The following is a 21,305-nucleotide window of genomic DNA, read 5'->3' as shown; positions in this document are numbered from 1 at the left end:
CAGCGTCGGGGGTCGTAGTAGTTTATACACACGCAGCGTCGGGGGTCGTAGTAGTTTATACACACGCAGCGTCGGGGGTCGTAGTAGTTTATACACACGCAGCGTCGGGGTAGTAGTTTATACACACGCAGGGTCGGGGGTCGTAGTTTATATATACAGGGTCGGGGTAGTAGTTTATATATACAGGTTTAGGTTTAGGCTCGCCAAGTCCTGGAAGGACTGAGTTTGACGCCGTAGATATGAACAAACCAAACATGATGCGTTCCTGCTGTGAAAAAACTTTATTCACCCAGTAACAAAAACAAACAAACCACCAGTTTGAACAGAAATATATCCCCTCATCAATAAACAGGGACTGACCGCGCCGAGCCTGCAGCCACGCCCCCTTTCTCTGATTGGCCGGCTGACAACTAACAAAAACAAAAATCTGGCATTGTTTGCAACCGAGGACGCCGTCACCCGTGCTGCCGTGGTAACAGCAGGGACTCGATTGTTCCGCTTTAACGAGCTGCTCGCTAACAAGTTAAAAAACAAACATGGTGAACAGGAAGTGATTGTGAGGCAGACGTGTTGTGTTTGAGGTATTTCACTGTTGTAAATAAAGATTTGGGGCAATTATTCAAAAAAAGGCCATAATAGCTAACAGCTAGCATGTACAGAACTCGTATCCTCAGTGCGAAGCTAACATGCTAACACAGGAAGCCAATCAGCACTTTAACATTTATCATCAACATTAACTTTTTTTATTTATTTTTTTTAAGAACGGTTCTGCGTTTCGTCCTCTCGAAAGCTTCCACATACGCAGGAAAATGTTTGGGAGATACAAGGTTCTCCCGCAGGACTTGTTAGCTCTGTTAGCGTTGCCCATTGAGAACACACAGTGTTGTTAGCCGTAAGCTAAGCGATGTATGTTGGAGGTGTGAGGTTTCAGCAGAGCATGTGCATTAGATGGCGGGGGGGAGGTAGTGCGTGGTCGTGTGGTGGGCGAGCGGGCCCGTGATGTAGCCCACCATGTGGGCGGTGCTGGGGGCGGGGCAGTATACTCGCTGGGCGTGGCCTCCGGTCTGTAGCGCCCCCCAGTGGGTGGAGGTGGGGAGGCACGGGTGGTAGGAGGAGTGATGGGGGAGATGGGCGGGGTGAGAAAGGGGAGGCGGAGGGGCGGATGGCAGGTAGGTGGCTGGGGGCGGAGCTTCATATGGCAGGTGCAGCAGTGGAGGAGGGGGCATGGGCGGCTGATCCGTATACAGCAGACCAGAGGATGGGGCGGAGCCTGGAAGGGCGGGGCTGTTGGAGGAACCTTCCACAGAGGGGGCGGGGCCTGATGGTGGAGGAGGAGACAAAACAAAATAAAAATCAGAGCTTTTCATTGGCTCGAGTCCTGAGAGGAAACCACTTCTCTTATTTTGTTGGATTTAAGGTGTCCCCCCCCAGGTGTCCCCCCCAGGTGTGTCCCCCCCGGTGCTTATGCTTTAAAGTAGTCTGAAGCCTTTACTGTGTCAGAGGGAGCCGTCTGATAAATGTCCTTCAATGATGTCACTTTAAGTCAACTGGACCTCCACCCAACAGTCAGAGGAGGAGTTGCATTGTGGGTAATGTGTGCGGTGTTGTAAGGATATGTGGCATAAGCTATGGAGTCAGTACTGACCGCTGCTGTGTACGTCTGTCGGTCCGTCTCCTGCCCTGGTGGATTCTGGGTAGGAGGGTGGCTGATGATGGGGTCCTCGAGTCGTCTCAGGGTATGAAGGAGGGGCAGCTGGGGGGCAGAAGACCAGGACCAGATCAGTCTACAGGACGGAGAGGTCCTACTTTCTGTTAGGTCTACCTCACCAACCATTTAACTCACTAACACCAAGCCGTCACTGAGAAGTGATGAGACCTTCAACATTCTCCTTAATACAACTCTTATTGTGAAAGTCCCCACAGTAACAACAGGACTCTTAATTTGAAAAAAAACTGGAGGTTCTCATTTACTTTAACACGCAGCAGCACCTGGTGGACGTTAGAGGAACTGCAGCTGAGGAGGCTGCCGATCGATGGCTAGAGCTGAAACCTGCGGCCAATCAGAGAGGGTGTAGGTCTTACCATGCAGGGGGGGGTCCTGGCTCAGGTAGGGTGTGTAGTGCTGGTAGGTGTAGGAGGCCTCCGGCGAGGTGGCGGGGTACGCCTGCTGCTGCTGCTGCCAACAGCTCTGATTGTACCACTGTGGGGGGGAGGGTGAGAGAACCGAAGCCGTTTGGACACAGAAACAACAACAACAACAACAACGACGACGACAGGTGAACAGCGGGACAGTGAATCTTCGCCGTCCGAACCCCACGGCTGAATTACATCCTGGAACCCGTCAGCTTTCCTCTGACGAGGTTTCCGTCATCTCTGAACCCTCGAGATTCGCTTTTTAAATATCCACCTGCATTCAAACCGCCGTCAGCAACACAGACATCAGGTGTGTCTCTTACCTGGACTCCTAGGTTGAAGTAATACTGGAGGACTCTGCAGTCTGAACACACAAACACACACACACACACGTCAGCGTGAGGCAGGAAGCTGCAGCAGGAAGTGTAACGCTAAGTTGGTTGACCTCTGACCTCGGGGTAAATCGCTGCCGTTAGGATCATAGGAGTAAGGGGGCGGAGCTACCACAGTGCAGAGCGCCTCCCCCAGCTCATTAACCAACCAGGGAGATGTGGCGGGGATCGCCATGGCAACTGAGAACAGGAAACATCACGTATTTCTATCTTCAGCTGAGAGATCCAATCAGAGTGCGTGCGTGCGTGCGTGCGTGCGTGCGTGCGTGCACGTACCCGAGCGAGTCTGTGTTGCTGGCAGGTGAGCAGCTGCAGGTGCACGTGATGATGGAGAAGAGTGTGAGGAGGAGGAAGAGGAGGGTGAAGAGCAGATGGCCGCCAACGGCTTCACTACCTGAAACACACGAGAGGCCGTTCACACACACACACACACACACACACACACACAGCGGGATACAACCACCACTTCCTGTCCTGACTTTCAAAATAAAACCACGGCGACCTCCATAAAACAGCTCTGTGTGAGTGATGCGCCTTGTTGTGACGGGTTGTGTTTTTAGGTAACCACGTGCACGGTTCCTCCCGTGGCCACAGAGAGATTTACTGCATGTTCGGCTCGTCTCCTCCAGATATTTCCTCCACTTCATCACATGAAACCTGCAACGACCTGCTGCTCTTAGAAACACAGACTCACTACACGTACTTTCACACACGCTGTAACCATGACAACTTCAGGGCGCACTGAAATTATTTTACACAGGACTGCCGCCGTGTGGTCCACCGTCAGTGTGTGCACGCTCGTGCTCACCAGCAAAGTTAGTGATGAACACCACCAGCCAATCAGTGACGGCTGTGTCTGTGTGTGTCTGTCTGTCTGTGTGTGTCTGTGTGTGTCTGTGTGTGTCTGTGTGTGTCTGTGTGTGTCTGTGTGTGTCTGTGTGTGTGTGTGTGTGTGTGTCTGTCTGTCTGTCTGTGTGTGTCTGTCTGTGTGTGTGTGTGTCTGTCTGTGTGTGTGTCTGTGTGTGTGTGTCTGTGTGTGTGTGTGTGTCTGTCTGTGTGTGTGTGTGTCTGTGTGTCTGTGTGTGTGTGTGTCTGTGTGTGTGTGTCTGTGTGTGTGTCTGTGTGTGTGTCTGTGTGTGTGTGTCTGTGTGTGTGTGTGTGTGTGTGTGTCTGTGTGTGTGTGTCTGTCTCTGTGTGTGTGTGTGTGTGTGTGTCTGTCTCTGTGTGTGTGTGTGTGTCTGTGTGCGTGTGTGTGTCTGTGTGTGTGTGTGTGTCTCTGTGTGCGTGTGTGTCTCTGTGTGCGTGTGTGTGTCTCTGTGTGCGTGTGTGTGTCTCTGTGTGCGTGTGTGTCTCTGTGTGCGTGTGTGTGTCTGTCTCTGTGTGCGTGTGTGTGTGTCTCTGTGTGCGTGTGTCTGTCTCTGTGTGCGTGTGTGCGCATGTGTGTGTGTCTGTCTCTGTGCGCGTGTGTGTGTGTCTGTCTCTGTGTGCGTGTGTGTGTGTCTGTCTCTGTGTGCGTGTGTGTGTGTCTGTCTCTGTGTGCGTGTGTGTGTCTCTGTGTGCGTGTGTCTGTCTCTGTGTGCGTGTGTGTGCGTGTGTGTCTGTCTCTGTGTGCGTGTGTGTGTGTCTGTCTCTGTGTGCGTGTGTGTGTGTCTGTCTCTGTGTGCGTGTGTGTGTGTCTGTCTCTGTGTGTGTGTGTCTGTCTCTGTGTGCGTGTCTGTGTGTGCGTGTGTGTGTGTGTGTGTGTACCTGCTGTGTGTAGCTGTAGTTGATCTCTGGTCTTGGTGGAGTCTCTGCAGTGCCTCCTTCCTGCTCGTCCTTTCACAATAAAAGAAAACAAGAGACCATGGGTTCTGCTTCCCAGCTGACCCTTTGCTAAGCCACACCCCGAATACGCAGCTGGCCAATCACAGCGCAGTATAGGTCTCGCTCTAACTGAGGTCGACACTTTCATGAGTCGTTTTCTAGCTTTTTCTGGCTGTATTTTTCTCAGATCTGGTCAAACGCTGTTCCTGCAGCGTCTTGTAATAGTTACAGCAGCTACCCAGAGAGGCTAAAAGGAGAAGGACGATTTATTCTCTTCCCAAAACCTGAAATAAATCCAGAAATGTCGGCTGTGGGTTGTTCCTAATGTGATGTTAGTTAGCTAACGCTGACTAACTTCCTACTGACTGTAACGTAATAAAGTCCTGCTGTTCTGCTTTTTAATGACTGTAATAGTGAACAGAGGCCGACCAGCTGTACAGGAACACTGCTGATCCTTAATACTGTTGTCTTTTGTCTCAATCGTCGGGTGGTTCACTTGTTCTGTGTGATCAGTAGGCTTTAGCTTCTACCTGTTGTCTGACAGCCTGAATAAAACCTTCACATGTACAATGCAACTGCAAAACTGTCTGCTTCTTTCTGAGATCGATTTTTCCAACTAATGTGACAATATTTTTCTGGGAGTGCAGTAATAAGATAGTGGCAGCGCCGACAGTTTGTCGGACTTAGCAACAGTAACTAAGGGGGGCGGGGCTTAGCGAAGGGTCAATTCTCTTCCAAGCATCCCCGGTGGGCGGAAACAAGACTCAAAAGGAAACCACGTGAGGAGAGAAGGAACAAGGAACTATGTTTAAGGAGACGAGACGTCCTCTCGTGAAGCGACGTCCGTTTGATCACTGATGGAGTTTGTGTCTGCACGCGTGCGTTTTCTGTCTGTAGCCGTCACGGTTTCACACCTGCGGATGAAGAACCACCTGCGTTCTGTATTCATACTGAGGCCGATCTCATCATACGGACGCTTTCTCACAGCCGAGTCGGCCTGTTTGATTCCCTGAGATTAGAACATGTTGTTGTACCGAGTCCTGCTCAGAGGCTCAGGATCATTTCTACTGTCACAATGTGTTTACATTATTAATTGATTTTCTGTATTCATTGATAATGTGATTATAGAATAACCCAGAATGTGATCACAGCGTCCTTTGACTTATTAGGCTTAATGTTTCAGGGGAAAAAGAAATGTCACTTCAGCTCAGTTTAAGGGTTTCCTTTAAGTCATCTTCTGATTTCCTTTAAAGAGGAGGTATTCTGCTTTTTGGCTTTTCCCCTCTCCATAGTTATATATTGTTTTTCAAAGGGAGTTCCCATCTCCCACAGAAAACTCTGCTCTGAACTGAAAACAGCTGGTTTGTAGTCCAGCCCTTCACTTCCTTTACTTGTGATGTCACAACGAAAACGCGTCATAAAGCTCGTCAAGCGGCTAGCGGGGTCAGGCACGCCCTCAAACCAAGCTAGTCTGAACGGAGGCCCTTTGGCTTCACTCGCCTTTGTTTGGTTTTCCATGTTGTACCTGCTTCCCTCCGTCGAGGTTCCAAGCGAGCTGAGGGATACTAAAATTCATTGCGTGCGGCTGATAGAGGCCAGCAGCAGAAAGATTTAGATTTTACAGTTTTCACGTTATTTCATCACTAAATCCACTTCTGAGAAGTTGTGAGGTGAGAAATCAGCCGTGTAGATTTCCAATATTGACAGTTTTACGAGAAGTGACGGCGGAACAAAAGTATGAGAAATTGAAACCATGTAAACCTGTTCTGGTACAACCCCTAATTAAGATTTTGAACCTGAAAATGAGCAGAATACCACCTCTTTAACAGAACTCCATACATTTAATTTGCAGGTCACATTACTGGTCACTGCGTTCCATCATCTCAATCAAACCCCTTCTTTGTAGCTCAGCTTTCATTCATTAATTCATCTCTCGGCTCATTTTAGTTACAGCGCCACTGGCTGCTTGCATCAGGTGCAGCTTTCTCACAGTCTTTAGTGCAGTTTAATCATTTACTTTGTTTTATTGTCGTCTATTTGGACTAAACAGTCAGGAACGATCGGCCTCACATCATACTTTATGATAAATGATGTAAAAAGTGTTTCTTGCTGACAGACAGACTCTCCGACTCTTAAATTGTCACCATAATAAAAGTTAATGTGGGAAACAACAGAGAAGGAAATCTGTTGTAATAAATTAGGAAAGTTGTTTGTGCTCCTTTTGTTGTTCAGACCCACAGTGAACGTTTTAACTCGACCGGGAATCAAATATAAAACTTGGCGGAAACACTTTGATGTGTTGTCGGTCTTCACTCTGGTGTGAATCTGCAGTGATGAGTCAGATCAGTCCGATCTGCTGCAGCGTCCAATCAATATAACGGCTATGCAATGAGGGGGCGTGTCAGTCAGTAAAAGACTTCTGTACTCGTGTATCCACGATCCTCTGAGCACAAATAAGAGGGGACGGTTTGCAAGATGGAACAACTTCCTGTTCAAGCGAGGAACAAGGAAATGACAGCGGAATTGAGAAGCACCCCATTTTGTCCTTCCTCCCTCCCTGTCCCTCAAAGCTTCATGACATCACTGATCATGTGACAACCCGTGTTATTTGCCTCGGGCAGTACCATGCCTGGATTTCAGTTGTAACGGTTAATACGTCTCCCTGTACGCCGACGAGCTGCTGCTGTTCCTCCAGAACGCCTCTCCGCTCTACTTTACCCAGACCAGGACCGGGCCTCTGACCCAGCTGGCTCCCTCCTAGCTGGTCTACCTTTGCCGGCAGGTGAAAACCTGTAACACTATTTCAACCTGGAGATCTACAGGGACACGAACATCCTGCAGGTCAGAGGTCAGGTGTGTTACCTGGTTGGTGGAGGGCTCAGATCCAACGTAGACCCCGGAGGTCTGGTAGCTTTGATCTGAAACGGTCCACATTCAGACTTAAGTCACTTCCTGTCTTCGGAAGCTGGACAGTCAGCTAGTTGGACGGTCAGGTACTCACCCTGAGTGATGTAGATGTACTCCTCTGTGTACTCAGCTGACAGAAAACACACACATCAGATACGCTCTGGCTGAAGGGCGGCCATGTTTCTATTGTTTATCTAACTTTTAATGTAATCATGTCCTCACCCTGGTCCTCCACAGTACTCGTGTCCTCCTGGTCCTCCTCTGATGAACAGACAGGGGTGTTTCCAGGTGGAGGTGCAGGTGGGAGGGGGCCTGACCCTCTCTGAACTCTGTAGGAGGAGCCAGGGGGAGGGGGCGGGGCTCCCATGGTTTGGGGGGGTGCCACCGGTGGGCCCTAAGGGAAGAGCGAGATCATACATACATGGTTAATGTTTGTACAACATCATGAGGCTGTTACCCAGATTACAGGCGAGTCCCAGGTCCGAGTCGCTCAGGGGTCTGCAGAGTCTGACCCTCAGTGCCTCAAAGTCCGAGTCTGTAAAGTGAGAGGGACGTTGACTCTCCAACATCACACTCAGGGTCCCAAAATAAGAAGCTAGTGTCCAAAGCAAGCGGGAACCTCCGGGTTTGCAAAGTGAAGCTAGAACTGAAGTAACTTAAACCTGCGTCCTCTCTAGCAGCCAGCAGGGGGCGCCTTAAACCTGCGTCCCCTCCAGCAGCCAGCAGGGGGCGCCTTAAACCTGCGTCCCCTCCAGCAGCCAGCAGGGGGCGCCTTAAACCTGCGTCCCCTCCAGCAGCCAGCAGGGGGCGCCTTAAACCTGCGTCCCCTCCAGCAGCCAGCAGGGGGCGCCTTAAACCTGCGTCCCCTCCAGCAGCCAGCAGGGGGCGCCTTAAACCTGCGTCCCCTCCAGCAGCCAGCAGGGGGCGCCTTAAACCTGCGTCCTCTCTAGCAGCCAGCAGGGGGCGACTCCACCAGCTGCAGAAAGAAGTGTGATTGTATAGAAGTCTGTGAGAAAACGTTTCTACTTCTCAGCTGATTTATTCCCTCAGTAAACACTTTCCTGATGAGTTTATTGCAGATGCACCTTGCTAACCAAGCTAGCTAGCTAGCTCCACCCTCTTGTCCAAACATGGTCACGTGTCCTTCCAAAAAACCAAGATGGCGACGACCACAATGCCAAACTCAAGACGGGTGACATCACGGCGGCTACGCCCACTTATTTTATACCGTCAATGGTCCAAAGTCAAAGTCTCTAACGTGTCCGTACGCGTCTCCGTCATCCCGTCACGTGACGCAGTTTAGCTGTTAAAGTCAAAGTGACAGAGACACAAACTTTGGGACTCAAACTGTATTTTCAGTTCTGCTTCACTTCCTTTAATTACCTTAAGAAGAATTAGTTCTGTAGTTCAATTAAAAAGACAAACCAAATCTTAGTCCTGGACAGTTCGGATCCTCTACCGGAGTTGTTCTGGTTTCTCTCACCTGCAGTGGAGGGAAGACGCCGTCGCTGCCGTCGTCCAGCTGGTAGTACGTGATGGTGGCGTCCAGGTCCGTCTGCTCCTCCGACTCCGCAGAGAAACCAAACTGACACTCTTTATTCAGAGCCGCCAGCTGACGCCGACTGCGCCTGAACAAACAAGAACAAAGTTCTCCTAGAGATGAACAGCGATGGTGAAGAACCACAGCAGAGATTTGTCTGCGACAGCGAGGTGGAACTGTTACTGCGAGGAACACGGGAGGACAGAGAGACGGCGGCGGGAAACAGACTGGGAGTCGACGCAAAAGTAAATACGGAGACATGCAGAGTACAAGTGTAGAAGTGTTATTTACACAGTAAAACAAATGTTAAAAAACTGTCAGCAGCAGCAGCATCGTGTTTCTGCTTCGACTGACTGACAAGAGCCAATCAGGAAGCCAAACGTGAGCGTCATCGTTTCCACCCGTGTGCACTAACACGCTACCCCAGTGTTGAAAACCAAAACGGGGTCAGCGGCGTTTTCAGACTTCACCGTTTTAGTCTGAACAGGAGGTGGAAATGCAGCAGAAGGTCTGTAAATAAAGATGTAGGAGTGTGGGCGGAGCCTGAAGAGACCAACTGAAGCAGCTATGAGAAACAGGGACATTTAGACCTCATTAGAATTAAATATATTCATAAAACCTCAAGTTAAATTATTTAAATACAAAATAGATACAGGAAAATTAAACTAATCAAGTTGTTCTGGTTACCTATTGTCATGTGATTTGACTTAATCGCAGCAAGTGTAGATATTTAAAAAAGAAAATAAATCATTGCGAGTCGACATGTTCACAGATTTAAATCTGTGCTCACCGTGACCTGAAGGTGTAGTTGTCGTAGTCGTGGTAATACCGTCTGCCAGGGTGGTAATAGGTCAACTGTGGACCAATCAGGTGACGGTTCAGGAAACGGGTGGAGCTTCTGACCAGAATCCATGAGACAGGCACACACACACACACACACACACACACACACAGTATCAGTGTGTATTCATGAGGTAGCAGACAGGTGTGTGTGTCAGCAGGTAACACACAGGTGTGTATCAGGTACAAAGTCCCACCTGGAGGCCCCGTAGCGAGGCGGTCTGGCTGTGGGGTGGTGGTGGTGGTGTGGGGGGGCGTAGGGATCGTAAGTCATGGATCCTGGTGATGGGGGAGGAGGCGGGCGGGGGTGACCTCCTGGCTGGAAGCGGGGGGGCAAGCCGGAGGGGGGGGGCCCTCCGTAAGAGGACGGTAACGGCATCAACAGCTCCGCCCCCTTCATTCCACTGCTGCCGCGAGACTTCCTGAAATACCGATGGCGGTGATGACGCTGGCCACGAGAGTCCAAGTCTGAAAGAGACAGGGAGACAGCGAGGGCGGCGTTACCGTCGTCTGGGTACGTCAGGGAGGGCGGCGTTACTTTCGTTTGGGAAGGTCAGGGAGGGCGTTACGCTAGGTGGGGGAGGGCGTCACGGTAGGCCCAGAAGAGAAACCACACCCAGAGGGAAATTAAATCTTAAACAGGTCATTTTTATAACTGATATGAAGAAAATTAACAGTAAATATCTTCAGAGAGCCGGACAGAAGAGTGGATCAGGATCTACGTACCCAGATCTCCTTTTCTAGCAGGAGCAGCAACGTTCCAGGCCGGAACTGGATTCACCGGTTTCAGATCAGTCAGAGGAACCAGGTGTCTGACACACAGAGAGGAAACGTTAAAGGTCAGCTGATCAGTGTTGAAACTGCAGCTCACTGTCTGATCCCTCACTGACACGCATTTCTCCCAAAACCTAAACTGTGACCACTTCCTAAACCAGCTGCTAGGCTTCTGTGAGAGGACCAGTAAACTAAAGAACACGTAGTCCGGTCCATTTGAGTCAGTATCAGGTTTACTTCTCTCCCAGCTCCTCAATGAAGACGGTGACTGCTGAAGAGTGCGTTCCTACTTCCTGGATGAAGGCGTTGTAGTACTTCCCCTTCGGCTCCAGACGCACCTGAAACACACAGACAGGTAACTACAGACGCCTGAGGCTGAAACAGCAAATCAGCTTTCACTTCCTGTCTATTGTCTGTCAGTCGTACAGAAGGAAAGACCTCTAACTGTGCTGCAGCAGCGTCCTTCTCTTCTACAGTCCAAAGGAACATTTCACACAGGACAGCAGAGAATTTAGGTGTTTCAGAGTCAGCAGTAAATAATATCGTGAAGAGATTCAGGGAGACGTCTGTGTGTAAACGGCTTCAGCTAACACAGTCCATGCACTACAGGCGGCGGGCCCCGACCCCGACGCGGCGGCACTACAGGCGGCGGGCCCCGACCCCGACGCGGCGGCACTACAGGCGGCGGGCCCCGACCCCGACGCGGCGGCACTACAGGCGGCGGGCCCCGACCCCGTAGTATTTGCAGTGAGCTTTTGAAGTCGTCAGTGTGGTCGAGGGTTTTTGTTACCTGACACTTGTCTCCGAGGAAGTACTGCCTCCCTGCGAACACCATGTAGTCGGTCTTCTGCATCTCTGAGTCACACAGAGAAACAGAATCTGAAGATCTTTTCTGTCACGTACAGATTTCAAACTCAAATCTTCAGACAAACAAGAAATAAATATTACTGACCAACAATCTGAACCTGAAGTTTCATTGTAAGCTGGTGGCAGGACATTTGCAAACAACAATATAACTTCATTTCTCATCAACGTTTCAAACTTTATGAACCTGTAAGTTCCATCAGGAACCAGGACTCTGTACTTCAGTCGTGGGTTACCTTTGCAGGTGTCCTGCCAGACGTCAAACTCCAGGTTCCTGTAAACCTCTCCGTCCAGAGACTTCATCACTTTGTAAGGAAGAGACAGTCTGGAGGGGGGCGGGGCATCTGCAGGAGGCTGGACAATAAAAACAACGACCAGTCAGGACCCGGGGCCCCAGTCGGGACCCCGGTCAAGACCCGGGAACCTCAGTCAAGACCCGGGGCCCCAGTCGGGACCCCGGTCAAGACCCGGGAACCTCAGTCAAGACCCGGGGCCCCAGTCAGGACCCCGGTCAAGACCCCAGACCTCAGTCAAGACCCGGGGCCCCAGTCGGGACCCAGCACCTTTTCAGCCTCCCTCCCACCTTTGTGTCGTCTGTCCCAGCTCGGAGTTTCTCCTCAGCAGCTCCACCCGGTTCAGACTCGTCCCTGCAGGATAAAACAAACACACAGAGTACAACAAGATGTCCTCATGGCGTTGAAGCGTAACCAGCAGAGCGCCGAAAACAAACAGGAAGTGGCGAGCTGAGGGTGAGAGCGCGGCGACGTCTCCGCTCTAACAGCAGATTACTGTTACATATGAGCCGTGGTGTCATCTCTACATCGTCAGCTTTGTCACAGGTGTGTGTACCTGTGGCCGCGGTCCTCAGGTGTGTCGTAGCCGATGTCGATGTCACTACACATCGATGGGCTGTTTCTATAGCGACGACCTCCGACCTTGAAGACCTCCATGGCCTGACAGAGCTCCGCCTCCTCCAACCCGAACACCTGAGTGTAGAGCAGTTCGTACAGGAGCGCTGCACACGCACACACATCACAACGTCACACACACTCCCTGTAAACCTGTCAATCACTCATCTACCAATCACTGATCAGTACTCACACTGACAGAGGGCGGCGGAGGCGGGGTAACTCCTCGGGTAAACGATGTCATAGTGACCGTTGATGGAGCAACACAGTGTCACCTAGGCAACACAGAAGACTGACAGTCAGTGCTGACCAATTACATCAGAGTTTTAATGAGCCCCCCCCCCCAAACATGGCGTGCAACATGGCGTGCAACATGGCAACGTCCATGGAAGAGGCCTTTGAGTGTTTAAAGCTGATCAGCCAATCACAGCTCAGTCTGCAGGACACAAACTTCACCTTGTCAACGAAGTCGGCCTCCGAGATCACCGTGGCTGGTTTCCCCGGGTAACGGTAGATCAGGAAACAACGCCTGCACGCGCACACACACACACACACGTGAAGCTACAGCGAGCAGCCGTTAGCTTAGCATAAAGACAGGAAAAGGATGACATCATCTGATCACATGATTACTAAACAGCAGGAATAAACAGCTGCCTGCTGCGTTCTGATTGGACCGTTTGAATCTATAAGAAACAATGCGAGGACATCAGTCAGAGTCACTTCTGGTTCTGATCCAGTTCAGACCCTCAGGCTGCTCACTGATGACATCATCACCCAGGTACACTTTCATCCAATAAACACAGACCTTCAATGATTCAGAGCTGCAGAGTCATGTGATCAGTTTCTCACCTGTAGAGCTGAGACAGAGCCTTGATCTCCACCTGACCCACCGTCTCCTGAAACACACACACACGCGCCGTCACACACGGCCACACACAGCTCAGCGTGAGGTCAAAGGTCACGGCCGCTCACCTTGGGGTCCTCCAGACGCTCCAGATATTTCTCAAATGAACCTTCAACAAACTGAAAGAGAAGACGGCGTGTTACCGAGAGACGCTCTGATGATGCGTCCTAACAGTTTCAGCGAGATCAGGAACTTTGTGTTTCCTGTTTCAGCTGAAACCTGATCAACGATGAGTCGGCCGTCATGTTGTGATGATCAGTCAGTTCAGAGTTTGTTGAACCTGCTCGGATCCTGATCAGGTCCCTCAGGGACTCACCGGTTCAAAGTTGCTCCTGTTGGCTCTCATGAAGTTGGCGCAGTCCTGACGGATCCTCTGGTGGTAGTTCTGCGAGAAATACAACTACACACACACACACACACACACCTGTAACCATGACGTCAACCGACCAATCAGCTCACAGTCCAGTTCAGGTTCTGTTGCACCTGATCAAACTGATCCTCACATCATTTACATGTGAACACATAAATATTTAGATAACACGGTCTGACGGCACAGGCCCCCCACGAGCGGGGCCCCACAAGTCACACACCTTCTTCTGGTCGACCAATCGGAAGCTGTTTTACTGCCACGCAAGATAAAGAAAAGCTAAACGATGAATTAACCTGAGACATGAAACCCAGATCCATCAGATCACAGTGACCCACCTAGTCCACCTGACCCACCTGGACCTCCTGACCTACCTAGTCCACCTAGTCCACCTGACCCACCTAGTCCACCTGACCTACCTAGTCCACCTAGTCCACCTGACCCACCTAGTCCACCTGACCCACCTAGTCCACCTAGTCCACCTGACCCACCTGACCCACCTAGTCCACCTGACCCACCTAGTTCCACCTGGACCTCCTGACCTACCTAGTCCACCTGACCCACCTGGACCTCCTAACCTACCTAGTCCACCTAGTCCACCTGACCCACCTGGACCTCCTGACCCACCTGGACCTCCTGACCTACCTAGTCCACCTGGACCTCCTTTAAATCGGGTCCTGGTAGTTTTGAGGGACCCGTTTCCATGGTAACAGAGTCTGGCTCATTCAGAGCTGCTGCACCAAACAGAGTTTACTTTAACCTCTGACCCCGCCGCCGTTAGCTGCGACCTTTAGCCCGGCTCACCTGTTCTGACACGGCCCGGAACAGGCTGGACGCGTCCCGGGCCACCATCTTCCGGTAGAGGCCCAGGCTGCACAGGTACTCGTCCATGTTGACGAAGTACTTCTTCAGGCCTTTCTGCATCCCGCCGCCGGAAAACTCTGCTCAACATTCACGGTAAACTCGGCTAACACGGTCCGCTTCAGACAGCACGAGCCGCCGCCGTGACGCCGCCAGGTGAGTTTAATCAGGTCTGATCAGCGCGCGACTCCCTGCTGCTGCTGAGGCGTTCAGGGACCCGCCGAGGCTCGGACAGAAGAGACTCAACATCTACTCACTGAGCAAACACGGGACCAGTACTGGACTCAAGTACCGGACTCACGCACAAGTTAGAGGTAAATGCAATGGCGCCACCTTGTGGTGAGGACTTCAGGCTGTGATGAAAGTATTATAGATATTTTAGCAGAAATACTGCAAAAAAAACAACTACAGCAATAATAATATATAACAGTACAACAGTCACAGGACACAGAGTACTTTTACTTTAATACTTTAAGTACATGTTCCCGATTATACTCACATACTTTTACTTAAATAACATTTTCAGTGCAGGACTTTTACTTGTATGGTCTTAGTACTTTTACTGCAGTAAAGCATCTGAACACACACACAGTGAGTAAAGGAAGCCTGTTCCTAATTTGTTTAATCAATAAGAAAGAGTTTGCTGTATTTTTAAATTCTATTAGTACTTTCTACTTTTGATACTTAAAGCAGGTACTTTTGTACTCAAGTACTTTTAGTGGAGTTATATTTAGCAAGAGTATCTGTACTTTTACAGGATCTGTGTACTTTGCCCACCCCTGTGGAAAATAAATAATAATAAATATCACACAAAGTATTTAAGTCTGTTATCAGCTAGTTAAAGTACATCTTTAAGCAGGACAACAGGCTGCTTACAGTTTGTCGAGACTAAGAAGACGTCATACATTTGATTACTTTAACAGACAGTATTTTATTTGTCCTGTGACGAGAGATAGCTGATTCTTTTCACAGCTGATTCTTATTCACAAACTGTCTCTGTGTTTGTTTGTCTGCTGCGGACAGAATAAATCTAAACCATTATTTACCACCTGAAGCTTTAATAAAGGAAGTGCATGAATATGTTCAGTTCATCGTGATGAAGAAGATGAAGAGATACTTTATTAATAGATAGTTTTTACACACAGGTCAGAAATATATGCACAAACAGGAGCCATAGCAACCCAGGGAGAGATGTGAGCGTGAGCGAGCAGGCAGGTGAACTGGCACCGAGCTGGATTCAAGCCGGACATCAGGGTTCAGATGCGAGCTGTGTTTGGTCCAGGATGAGAAGAGATTTTATCTTCTATAAGTATAAGAACAGGGGATCTGGGAGTCTCCACCAGAACATGTTGAGCTTCTCTGCGTTCTGGAGATGATGTTTTTAAATTCAGGAGGCCGGTGGTGTTGATTCAGAAACTAATGCAGTACTCAGCAGTTTCTTGTTTTGCACATTTGTTTCTTGTAGATTTAAATTTCTTTTTGTGTAGTTCAACTTTTCTCTAAGCATTTCCATTTTTTCCATTTTTAACAGATGTTTTCAGAAAGTGCTTCTGACATCATGTCCCCAGAGCCCCGGTGGAAACGGCCCCTGCGGGTCTGGATCCGGATCCGACCGGAGGGCTGCTCCGTGGCGGTCTGAGGCTCCCGCCCGGTTTAACATCACATTCACAGAGACAGAAGAAGAAGGTCCTCGCAGTGAATACTGTGGAACTCACTGCCATTGCTTTAGCTCTTAATTGGGTGCTTATGAATTGCATTGGAGGCATAAACAGAGCTGTAGTTGCTTCAAACAGTCAAGCTGCGTTATTGAGCATGAAAACAGGAAAGTCATTCAGACTTGATCTGTTATACAAAACATACCATATACTGTTTCAGCTGCATAGTAAAGATGTTTGTGTTCAGTCTGTCTGGGTCCCTGCCCATGTAGGTGTTGATGGAAACGAAGAGGCGGATATTCTCGCTAAACAGGCCCTGAAATTGGATGTGGTTAATATCAATGTCCCTTTGTGCAAAGCTGAGGGGAAATCTATTATTCAGAGTAAAGTGATTGGGATGTGGCAAGAGCAGTGGGATAGTAATGACACTGGCAGACATCTTTACTGTGTGCAAAGAAACGTGGGAGGGGGTAGGTCTAGGGTGAAGCCGGAGAGAAGAGGCAGCGCTGACACGTTTGAGGTTTGGCCATTCAGGTCTCAACAGATCTTTGTTCCGTATAGGAAACATCAGACAGGAGCCTGTGAGCCAGAAACAGCTGAGCATGTCCTAATAGAGTGCAGTAATTACAGGGAGGAGCGTAACTGTTTAACATCAGTCCTCCATAAAGAAGGGAAAGTGCTTACTTTAGTTAATCTGTATCTGTATCTGTTAAAAACACGGGTTGTTTTACCGTATTTACTACGAGCATATTTATACCTTAGGTGAATATTTCCCTCTGACTGTTCTCGACGACCACACTCCAGTCCGGTAGGTGGCGGTAAATACACCTGAAGTTGCGAACCGCCAGCTAAACTCTAAAAGAAGAAGAAGGTCGGGGTGCGCATGCGCGTCATAACAGCCCGTAGTGGCCGTGGGGGTCACCGTGGTTCAGGCTCAGCCCGGTTCTGTCGGTAACTGAGCGGTCCACATGTTCAGGCTGCTCCTCCGGAGGCTCCGGCCCCTCAGCGGGGCTCCGGGGCTCCTCTCTGCCGGCTCAGCTCGCTCCTCCAGCGGCCTCTCTGCCGCCCGGGTCCGCGGCACCTTCATGGACTACTTCCGGCAGAAACACGGACACCTGCTGGTTCCGTCCTCCCCGGTCCGGCCTCGAGGAGACCCCAGCCTGCTGTTCGTCAACGCCGGCATGAACCAGGTCAGTTTGGACCCGGTCCGGTCCCAGTCCGGTCCAGGTCTGTCCCGGTTTGTTAGCTAGCGATTTCAAAATAAGAGCGCTTCCTGTCAGAGCTGCGCGCGCGCGTGGATACTAGTAGTACTAGTGACAGTACACATGTTTACAGTTTGTCTTGTTTCAGTCTCATTTATTTTCAGCTTGTTAAAGTCGGTTACAACAGAGATCCAGAACCTTTTACTGAGTTCTGGTTCACAGATCAACAGGAACAAGCGGGACTGTCACACCTGTGCTCACCTGTCACACCTGTGCTCACCTGTCACACCCTGTGCTCCCCTGTGCTCCCCTGTGCTCCCCTGTCACACCTGTGCTCCCCTGTGCTCCCCTGTCACACCTGTCACACCCTGTGCTCCCCTGTCACACCTGTGCTCACCTGTCACACCTGTGCTCCCCTGTCACACCCTGTGCTCACCTGTCACACCCTGTGCTCACCTGTCACACCTGTCACACCCTGTGCTCACCTGTCACCCCTGTGCTCACCTGTCACCCCTGTGCTCACCTGTCACACCTGTGCTCCCCTGTGCTCCCCTGTGCTCCCCTGTCACACCTGTGCTCCCCTGTCACACCTGTGCTCCCCTGTCACACCCTGTGCTCACCTGTCACACCCTGTGCTCACCTGTCACACCTGTCACACCCTGTGCTCACCTGTCACCCCTGTGCTCACCTGTCACACCCTGTGCTCACCTGTCACACCCTGTGCTCACCTGTGCTCACCTGTCACACCCTGTGCTCACCTGTCACACCCTGTGCTCACCTGTCACACCTGTGCTCACCTGTCACACCTGTCACACCCTGTGCTCACCTGTCACACCTGTGCTCACCTGTCACACCTGTCACACCCTGTGCTCACCTGTCACACCCTGTGCTCACCTGTGCTCACCTGTGCTCACCTGTGCTCACCTGTCACACCCTGTGCTCACCTGTCACACCCTGTGCTCACCTGTCACACCTGTCACACCTGTGCTCAAGTAGAAGTAAAAAAGTGAAATTTAGCAAACAAATGATGATCTAGGGCTGGACGATACGGCCAAAAATGCTACCACGATAAAAAGTTTCATATCTTCCGATATCAATAATTATCACGATAAGTATCAAATCGTTATTAGGGCCCGAGCACGACCGTGCAAGGTCCCTATTGAATTTGCTCGGATTATATTTTTCTTTTTTCTGCAAGGTAGGCCCAAATGACATGGCCTAAACATACTCGAAAACTCACCAAAATTTGCAAACATGTCAGAACCGGTGAAAAATTTCGTATTCTACAAGTTTCGCACATGGGCGTGGCAAAATGACTCGCTAGCGCCACCTAGAAAATTGGAAATGATTAGCCCCTCGTTCACGTTCAACCTACATGTACGAAATTTTCTGGGGACATGTATCGTATCAAGACGCACAAAAAAGCCTCAAGAACCCATAGCCTAAAGTCAACAGGAAGTCGGCCATTTTGAATTTTACGGCCATTTTTGGATGATTTACACACTTCGTACTTTAACGAACTCCTCCTAGGGATTTAGTCGGATCGACGTCAAATTTCTGCTGTGCCTTCTAAAGGCAGTGACGATGAAAAGTTGTGCTATTTGCGCGTTTTCGTCAATGGGCGTGTCCGTGGCGTCGATGATTCGCCATGAAACAGGAAGTTGTTGTAACTTCAGTGTACATGCTCACATCTGGACCAAACTGTACATGTAGGATGAGAGTCCCGCCCTGAACACATGTACATGCCGACATTCACCCACAGTCATAGCGCCACCTGCTGGCAACAGAAAGTGACCTTTAACGAAGCAGCCCCTGCCGCACGTTTCACCTACGTGCACGAATTTTCTGTGGTACGTGTATCTTGTCCAGACGCACAAAAAAGTCCTTTTTAAATTTTTGTATGCATTTCTGCCTCATTATGCAAATGAGGAGGGGCTGTGTCTCAAGGGGTCATCTTCTCTGCTATTGGTGGACCAGTCAGACTGGAGAGCTCCTACTCTCCCTGCAGACATCAACGATCTTGCCCCTCACACAGTCAGATGGCTTCCTTCAGTGCGCTGAGGTGTTTAACAACTCTGAAGACAATACTACCAGCAATGTCTTCCTTCTCTTTTCATGTAGACGCTCCGACAGACAGTGCTTTCAGTTTGCTGCATGCATGGACACAGAACTGCAGTATAGGGAGAAGCACACGGTCAGCTGGCTGCAGCTAAATCTGGAGTGCACTCGTATTCAATTCTGTATGGTAAATTCAGTTTTAACGGAGCAGAGCGAGCTGACAGGCAGAGTTAGAGACTTTTTCTGTCCGTTTCTCTCTTTACAAAGACGCATGTTGCAGTCAGAGTCTTCTCTGAGATGCGAGCACGACATACAACACAATTTATCAAATTACACAACGGATATACAGTATGAAAATAAGATTGATTGGATTATACTCACAGGACGTATAAAACCTCTTACATGGGTCTATTAAAAGTAAAGTAACACAAAAATGTCAGGGAAATTACTTTACTTAGATTTAAGTACTGCAGTTGTACATTTGAAATACCTTCCTACCTTTCTGATAGGAAGCCTTCTTGAGGTGGTATAAAACATTTCTTCTTATATTCTGATTTGAGTTGTGGACAACTATGACCACATGAATTAAAAAAATTAAACATTTCACTGCCCAAGTCAGCTATAACACAAGTCTTGTTCATCAGACTACATGCTGTACAGTATTTGTGGACAGGATTTATTATGCATTTCTTCTTCTTCGTTGCATGATCTAGAATAATAAGGTGAGAAATGGGTCTGTTCTGAGTTCATCCTGCACTGCAGCAGCTAAAAAAGTCCATTTAATCCCAAAAACGCTTTTCTTTTAGGCAGGCTGGAGCAGAAAACAACTCACCTTTCTCAAGTTGTACAGTAATGTCACATGTGTATGAAGGTGGATCAAACAAGCTAATCTTAAATGTCAAAGTAGAGAGGAGCCTAGTAGGCCTATTTATTTTCATTCATTACACAATATGAATAAGCTATGCAGACAGTTGTAAAGAAAGAACATCTTTTTCTTCTGTTCTCTACTTGTTATAGTTACACAGTATTAGGGGTGTGGGCTGTATTAAAAGTATCCACTGTTCTCCCATGCTCTAACACACAGTAACGATGAAATGTGTGCTGTTCTCACATTCTTCCTCTGTATGTACACATAAACAACAAGGCAGGGAAATATAAAAGGAATTTATTTTATTGTTTGGGTACATTATTGTTCAGTGTACATGCTCACATCTGAAACAAACTTTACGTGCTTGATAACTCTCCCACCCCGCAGACATCTACACGCCAATACCGATTTATATTCATAGCGGCAAGTGCTATGTAGCTCCACATAGGGGACACAGGAAGTGACATATAGCACCTTCATGCGGCGTCATAACCGCGTAGCAAATTCACAGCCGCACCGGCAGAGCTCCAGAATATGCAACTCGGCCGAGTCACGCGCGGACGCGCTTACAAGTGCGAGGGCCCGCCCAACGCTGCTTGCAGCTTTAATTTCTTTTGAGTTTAAAGGCTGATTTTTTTTTTTGTCAACACTTCAAACAGTGATCACTTCACAAACAATGTGATTAAATCTATACAACAAATATGTGTGAGTAAAATTAGGAAATGTTCACCTGTAAATATCAGCTGCAGGAACCAAAGCACAGAGTCCCGGGACCAGCTGTCCCGGGACCAGCTGTCCTGGTACTGCCCTGGGACCAGCTAACCCGGGACAGCTGGTCCCAGGTCAGTCCCAGGACAGCTGGTCCCGGCTGACCCGGGACACGTCTGCTCGAGTAAAAACAGAGTACAGTTTACTGCAAAACGTTCCTTGAGTTCTCGTAACGCAGTACACGTAGCCTGTTGGTACCTCACAACGCCTGCTCTCTGTGGACTCTGGTTCCAGTTTAAGCCGGTCTTCCTGGGGACCGTGGACCCCCGCAGCGAGATGGCCTCGTACCGCCGAGTGGCCAACAGTCAGAAGTGCGTCCGAGCCGGCGGCAAACACAACGACCTGGAGGACGTGGGCCGGGACCTGCACCACCACACCTTCTTCGAGATGCTGGGGAACTGGTCCTTCGGAGACTACTTCAAGGTGGGGGGCGCTTCCTGTTTAGGGGGCGGGGGGCGGAG

At 49.7% G+C, this 21,305-nt stretch overlaps 2 protein-coding genes across 4 annotated transcripts in view; one reads left to right on the top strand and one right to left on the bottom strand.

Moving 5' to 3' along the window:
• Window positions 1-262: 262 nt before the first annotated feature.
• Window positions 263-14,466, bottom strand: alg13 (ALG13 UDP-N-acetylglucosaminyltransferase subunit). 2 transcript variants are annotated; one of them, XM_038714686.1, is made up of 25 exons: window positions 14,237-14,466; window positions 13,382-13,465; window positions 13,134-13,184; window positions 13,011-13,057; window positions 12,618-12,690; window positions 12,355-12,436; window positions 12,103-12,268; window positions 11,837-11,900; window positions 11,490-11,607; window positions 11,180-11,244; window positions 10,627-10,727; window positions 10,342-10,427; window positions 9,813-10,083; window positions 9,566-9,670; window positions 8,719-8,863; window positions 7,458-7,629; window positions 7,330-7,365; window positions 7,191-7,246; window positions 4,272-4,340; window positions 2,802-2,919; window positions 2,586-2,705; window positions 2,457-2,497; window positions 2,083-2,200; window positions 1,646-1,753; window positions 263-1,318 (listed from the first exon to the last, which is right to left on the bottom strand). In XM_038714686.1, exons 1-25 carry the CDS (start codon window positions 14,354-14,356, stop codon window positions 945-947), a joined length of 2,790 nt encoding a protein of 929 aa, XP_038570614.1. In that variant the 5' UTR covers window positions 14,357-14,466; the 3' UTR covers window positions 263-944. The 2 variants fall into 2 exon arrangements, with proteins under 2 accessions (XP_038570614.1, XP_038570613.1); XM_038714685.1 differs by having other exon boundaries at window positions 9,566-9,673; window positions 14,237-14,465.
• Window positions 14,467-16,803: 2,337 nt separating this feature from the next.
• Window positions 16,804-21,305, top strand: part of aars2 (alanyl-tRNA synthetase 2, mitochondrial (putative)) — a 31,608-nt gene continuing 27,106 nt past the window's right edge. The window contains exons 1-2 of one of the 2 annotated variants that reach the window (XM_038714683.1): window positions 16,804-17,138; window positions 21,079-21,267. In XM_038714683.1, coding sequence (XP_038570611.1) covers window positions 16,917-17,138; window positions 21,079-21,267 — 411 coding nt within the window. In that variant the 5' untranslated portion in view covers window positions 16,804-16,916. The remainder of the gene's footprint in view (window positions 17,139-21,078; window positions 21,268-21,305) is intronic. The other variant, XM_038714684.1, reaches the window with a different exon arrangement.

This window comes from Micropterus salmoides, unplaced genomic scaffold, assembly GCF_014851395.1.
Source record: "Micropterus salmoides isolate LMB-PRFRI ecotype aquatic unplaced genomic scaffold, ASM1485139v1 Ms_hic_scaffold_12, whole genome shotgun sequence".
NCBI lineage: Eukaryota > Metazoa > Chordata > Actinopteri > Centrarchiformes > Centrarchidae > Micropterus > Micropterus salmoides.
The sequence above is the reverse complement of the archived record's forward strand: the minus strand, read 5'-3'. Positions and strand labels throughout refer to the sequence as shown.

Excerpts from the sequence above, each read along its gene's own strand:
- alg13 (XM_038714685.1), bottom strand. The coding sequence starts at position 14,356 with ATGCAGAAAGGCCTGAAGAAGTACTTCGTCAACATGGACGAGTACCTG. Across the intron at positions 12,691-13,010 it reads GCTCTGTCTCAGCTCTACAG|GCGTTGTTTCCTGATCTACC; the intron begins GTGAGAAACTGA and ends GTGCGCGTGCAG. Across the intron at positions 12,269-12,354 it reads CTCCGCCGCCCTCTGTCAGT|CGCTCCTGTACGAACTGCTC; the intron begins GTGAGTACTGAT and ends GTGCGTGTGCAG.